Genomic DNA, 6,000 nt, shown 5'->3' with positions numbered 1-6,000 from the left:
TGCAGAGCCCTAGTGTATGCAGCCGCAGCATGCCGCCACTCCCTTCACCTGTGCCTGGCAAGGGCTCCCTTCCTCTGGGGACTGCGTATGCTTGAACATCCTTCCTTGTTACTAGGAGGAAGCCGCCTCTCCTGGGGAAGGCACACATGGCTTCTCCCCTATGCACCCTCCTGGTCCATTCCTGGGAGACACGGGCCCCTTGTCCCTCTTTATAGAGATGCCACAAGCAATGCCACACAGGCTGCTGGTCTACTCACCCTCTACTTAATTATTTGACCTGAATGATGGCCCTCTTTCTCCTGGGGTAGGGGGATGGATCATTTGGTTCTTGCAGAAGAATGGGAATTCTGAAAACTAGAATTCAATTGGGTAGCTCTTCAACCTGTGTACTTGAGTATTGCCTGGGAAGGTCATCAACCAGAAAATTCCTGTTTTACCTCCAGAGTGGGTTCTTCAGGTAAGTTCTAGGACTCTGTTCTTTCAAACAGCACATCATATGACTTCAATACAGGGGTCATCTAGATCACATTTAAAGCCACCTGGCTCTTTTGCTGAAGAGTTCATAAAGCTAGGCCAAAAATAAATAAAAATAAAATAAAATCAAGAGAAACAAGATACTCCATGAATGTGAGTAGACCTTCCTATTATAAGCAGCAATCCTCTATAATGTCACTGTTTTGTTATGATGTCCAATTCAGATAGCATACAGGAAATGTATTGTCAAAGAGCAGCACTCGTTACCCCAACAACTTCCCCTACCCTTCTATTCTGTTCTCAAGCACAGGGTGAGGTCATCTCCTGGAGCCACTGTCCCACCTGACAACAGGCACGGCAGTCCTTGTTAGCGTTTTCCCACAACCATCAAAATCTCTTCCCTACACTGCCCTTCTCATCAGCAGAGACACAGAGAAGGGACCCACTCGGGACAGTCTAGAAATAACAAACCGTTACACAGCAAGTCTCTGACAAAGGAGCTTACACTCCCTCCAACGCTCAGTCAATTTCTAAGCTATTTTAAACACTGGCTTTGTGTTATAGTCCTGCATACTGCTTGGATTTGGGTGGTCCATTACAACTAATAACTGAAACAGAACAATATAAAATGTGATCCCAACAAATTCATTTGCCAATTTTGCTCTTATTACTTGCTATTCAAGTCTGTGACAGCTATGATTTGGTTTCCAGTAGGCCTGTTGAACTGAATATTTAGCACCTTGATTTTTAAAAACACCAAACACATATGCATTAACACAATTCTATAAAAGCACTAGGTCTTGCTTCCTCCTGTCTCTCTCCCCAGGAAAGGAGTTGGAGAGCATCAAAGCTGTTGCTGAATTAACTAGGGCAACACAACACTTTAGCAAACTTTATTCCCTGAAGTTAGGAGGTGCTGTCCTGTAGCTGTCACACCACCTCATCAGACTCCAGCCCGTGGATCTCATATAAAGTGTCCAGTATGGCCAGCTGCTTTTCCATAGCAGGGAGGTAAAGGCTCAGGTCCCTCTGCATCCCAGTACTGAAAGCTTCTTTATGGTGGTCACCTTCTTTTATGGTTAGCGCAGCCACAAAATCTTCATAGGATGGTGCTGCCCTCAGTGCTAACTGCAAAAGAATTACCTGTGAGGATCTGCAACACAACTGTCACTTGCATATTTACACACACACACACACACACACACACACACACACACACACACACACACACACGGTAGGCATGGAAAGGAGGGAGGGAGGAGGACTGAGGAAAGCAAGGGTAAACAAATATGTTTGTTTTTTTTTGTTTGTTTTTTGGTTTTTTTTTGTTTTTTTTTGAGACAGGGTTTCTCTGTGTAGCTTTGCGCCTTTCCTGGAACTCACTTGGTAGCCCAGGCTGGCCTCGAACTCACAGAGATCCACCTGGCTCTGCCTCCCGAGTGCTGGGATTAAAGGCGTGCGCCACCAACGCCCGGCGGTAAACAAATATGAATGCCCTTCTAATTCATAATTCACAGATTGCCTAAAATCATGGTCTAAGCACCAAATCAAATAACTTCAAGTCTAGAACAGGTAGGGGTCTACTTGGGCCAACTTAATGATGAACAATGCCATGACTCCTCACAATCAGTATGCACATCTGTCTGTGAGCATGCACATACTGTCTGTCTAGCCTTCCAGGGCACTTTATTTTATTAGTATCTCACTTGCATGCACACTTCATTTGTCTTCTTATCTCCTATTATTTCTCAATATGCATACTATTTCCTAGGACTCTTTATATATTTTCTAATAAAGAAGGGAACTTGTAATGGTAAGAATGATGGTTAACGTGACAGGAGACCAACTTGACATGTCTTTAAGAGAGTTTCTAATTGGCTGACTGAGGTAGGAAGACCCACACCATAAATGTGGGTGGTATTATTACCTGGACTGGAGTCTCCAATGAGAACAAGAAGAAAGGAGCCAAGCAGCAACTTTCATCTCTCTTACTTCTTGACTGGATGCAATGGGACCAGCTGTCTCACGCTCCAGGGTATAGGACTAGATCCTCAAAATCTAAGCCCAAATAAACTGTTTCTTAAACTGCTTTTGTTGGATATTTTGTTGCATTGATGCTAAAAGTAATGAATACAAAAACTGATACCAGGAGTGGAGTTGTTACTTGATGAAACTGACCTCCTGTTTCTTAGACCCTTGGAACTGGTTTGAGGAAACAATGCAGAAGAGTTTGGAACTTCAGACTAGAAAAGCCTTAGGATGTTGTAAGCAGAGCTTAGTGGGCTGTTCTGGTGGGTATTTGGAAGATGAGTATACCGACAGGAATGTGGGCAGTGGAGGTCCAGGCGATGCAGTTTCAGAGGGAAATAAGAACTCTACTGTGAACTGGACTAGAGGCCATTCACATTATAGTCTGGCAAATCATCTGGCCGCATTCTACCTGTGCTCATACTCCGAGTGAGGCTGAACTCAAAGGCAATGGGATAATCTCATAGGCAGAGGAAATATCAGATAGGATTGTTTGATGATTTGAAAGAAAATGGCCCCCAAAGGGAGTGACACTATTAGGAGGTACGGCTTTGTTGGAATAGGTGTGGTCTTGTTGGAGGAAGTGTGTCACTGTGGGGGTAGGGGTGGGCTTTGAGGTCTTCTTTGCTCAAGTTTCACTCAGTGTGACACTCAGTTCACTTCCTGTTGCCTTTGGATCAAGATGTAGACTTCTCCAGCATCACGTCTGCCTGCACACCGCCATGCTCCCTGCATGATGATAATGGACTGAACCTCTGAAACTGTAAGCTGCCACCTCAGTTAAATGTTTTCCTTTATAAGGGTGGTCTCTAGAAACCTTAACTAAGACAGAAGTTGGTACCAGGGTCTAGATATTGCTGAGATAGGTTTGACCATGCTTTTGTTTGTAGGAATTTGGACTTTGGTACTTTGGGTTAGGAAAGCAGTGGAATGTTTGAAGCACTGCTTAATGGGCCACAGCAGTAGGAACATGGAAGGCGGTAGTGCTAAGAGTTATTTGAATGGGAGGGGGCGTGGGGGGGGGAGCTTGCTCAAGAGGTTTCAGAAAAGAATTTTAGTATGTTGCCTAGAGATCATTATTGTGATATTTTAATGAGGAAAATGGCTACCTTTTGCCTTTGTCTGAAAAGTCAGCCTGAGGCTAAAGTGAAGCGATTTGAATTAATTCTATCAGTAGAGGAACTCTCAAAGCAGCCTAGTATTGACTCTGTTGTGTTTATTACTGGTCACTCTTACACAGATTTATAATGAGGAGCAAGAAAATATAAAAATTGAGGAGAAAAGGAGCACTAGGAAGTGGAATAGAGCTAAATTCTGTGGTCAAGGAGATAAACAGATTAAGAAATGGAATAAAGGGAGTGGTAACCTCAGGGCAAGATCCTACCCAGCTAAGTTTCCAATTTGTGAAAGAGAATTAAAGAAAAGCTTAGAAGCCGGTGGTGGTGGTGCACACCTGTAATGCCAATCTCAGGAGGCAGAGGCAGGTAGATCTCTGTGAGTTTGAGGCTAGTCTGGTCTACAGAGCTAGTTCCAGGACAGACAGAGTTGCCAAGAAACCCTGTCTTTAAAAAAACAAACAAACAATCAAACAAAAAGAAAAAAAAAAGAGAGAAAAGCTTAGAGCCAGATGTGGTGTAGCATGCCTTTAATCCCAGTACTCCAGAGGTACCAGCCAGTGGATCTCTGTGAGCTTGAGGCCAGCCTAATCTACAGAGCAAGTTCCAGAACAGCCAGACTTAGGCAGTGAAAGTAATCATTGAAAACAGAAAGCTGGTGAAGACGTAATTGGAAGACCTCTGAGTTCAAGGCCAGCCTGGTCTACAGATTCAATTGCAGGATGGCCAAGCTTAGGCAGTGAAGGAAACCACAGAACACAGAAAGCTGAAGTGAAGATGTAGTTGAACGAGTGGACCACGTTCCAACCACTGGAAGCAGCAGAACTTGGCAGCATCAGCTACGTGGTTCTGGAGTTAAGGGTAGAAAAAAGGGGCTATGGAATTTACCTCCAAGACTAAGGAAAGCTGCAGAGGCCAGGCATGTGTCAGGAGTGTCCCTGAATGAAGGCTAAGAGAGGGCATTTCGTGAAGCTGTGAAGCTGAAGCCTGGACGGCCTTGGACACCACAAGATACTGAAGATGCCAGAGTAGTGGGAACCTGCTGAGGAAAGCTGCTAACAGGGAGTGGAGCCGGCCCAAGAGAAAACAGTTTTGTTGTAGTAAACGAAGCTGAAAGGAATTGGAGATCTGAAGCACGTTTTGACATCAGACATGGAGATGCAGAGTTTGGAGATTGCCTAGCCTTGCTTTGGTCCAGTATTTCCTCACTATGCTCCCTTCCCTACGTTTTGAAATGGTAATGTATATTCTGTGCCATTTTATGTTGGAAGCATGTAATCTGCCTTTTGATTTTGATTAGGAGAGTGCATAAATCTCAGAAGAGACTTTGAACTTTAAACTTTTTTTTTTTTTTTTTGGTTTTTCGAGACAGGGTTTCTCTGCGTAGTTTTGCGCCTTTCCTGGAGCTCACTTGGTAGCCCAGGCTGGCCTCGAACTCACAGAGATCCGCCTGCCTCTGCCTCCCCCGAGTGCTGGGATTAAAGGCGTGCGCCACCACCGCCTGGCCTGAACTTTAAACTTTTAAATAAGTTTGAGACTGTTATATAAAACTATGGGGACTTTTGAAGTTGGACGGAATGCATTTTTGCATTATGATATGGCTATAAGCCTTTTGGGGCCAGGGAGTAAAATGTGCTGGTTTGAAAGAAAATGGCCCTCAAAGGGAGTGGCACTATTAGGAGGTGTGGCTTTGTTGGAATAGGTGTGGTCTTGTTGGAGGAAGTGTGTCACTGTGGGGGTAGGGGTGGGCTTTGAGGTCTTCTTTGCTCAAGTTTCACTCAGTGTGACACTCAGTTCACTTCCTGTTGCCTTTGGATCAAGATGTAGACTTCTCCAGCATCACGTCTGTCTGCATGCTGCCATGCTCCCTGCATGATGATAATGGACTGAACCTCTGAAACTGTAAGCTGCCACCTCAGTTAAATGTTTTCCTTTATAAGAGTTGCCATGGTCATGGTGTCTCCTCACAGTAAAAGAAACCCTAACTAAGACAGATAGCATCCAGGCTGTGGCATGCTCTGGCCCAACTTGTATAAATACAAATTTGAAAAGAGACACTGAATTGAGAATATCACCAAAGAGGTTCCTAGGTAAACAACTACCACCCTAGAGAAGTATTTTCCCATGGTCAGCCTGTAAGGCACATGGAGGCCCATACAACTGGGTACTGGGAGGCCAGGTCACATCTTGCTGCTGACAGCAAAACTTGAAAATACTGTCCTTGTGTTACAGGCTTTACAGCCATGGCAGACTCAAGAGTGAGGGAATCATGTAGGCTTGACTGAGATTCCAGATGGCCTCTAAGGCCAAGCTATATGAGGCAAGATTGGATTCTTTCTAGAAGGCTCTGAGAGATCACTCATAATGCTGCAAATGTGGCACC

General features: G+C 44.5%; 1 protein-coding gene across 1 annotated transcript in view; it reads right to left on the bottom strand.

Annotated features, from left to right (window-relative positions):
- Nucleotides 1–280: 280 nt before the first annotated feature.
- Nucleotides 281–6,000, bottom strand: part of Plekha8 (pleckstrin homology domain containing A8) — a 51,637-nt gene continuing 45,917 nt past the window's right edge. The window contains exon 14 of the mRNA XM_028864123.2: nucleotides 281–1,602. Within this exon, the coding sequence (XP_028719956.1) occupies nucleotides 1,405–1,602 (198 nt within the window). The 3' untranslated portion in view covers nucleotides 281–1,404. The remainder of the gene's footprint in view (nucleotides 1,603–6,000) is intronic.

This window comes from Peromyscus leucopus, chromosome 3 (assembly GCF_004664715.2).
Source record: "Peromyscus leucopus breed LL Stock chromosome 3, UCI_PerLeu_2.1, whole genome shotgun sequence".
In the NCBI taxonomy this organism is placed as follows: domain Eukaryota; kingdom Metazoa; phylum Chordata; class Mammalia; order Rodentia; family Cricetidae; genus Peromyscus; species Peromyscus leucopus.
Note: the sequence above shows the minus strand (reverse complement) of the source record. Positions and strands in the feature narration are given on the sequence as shown.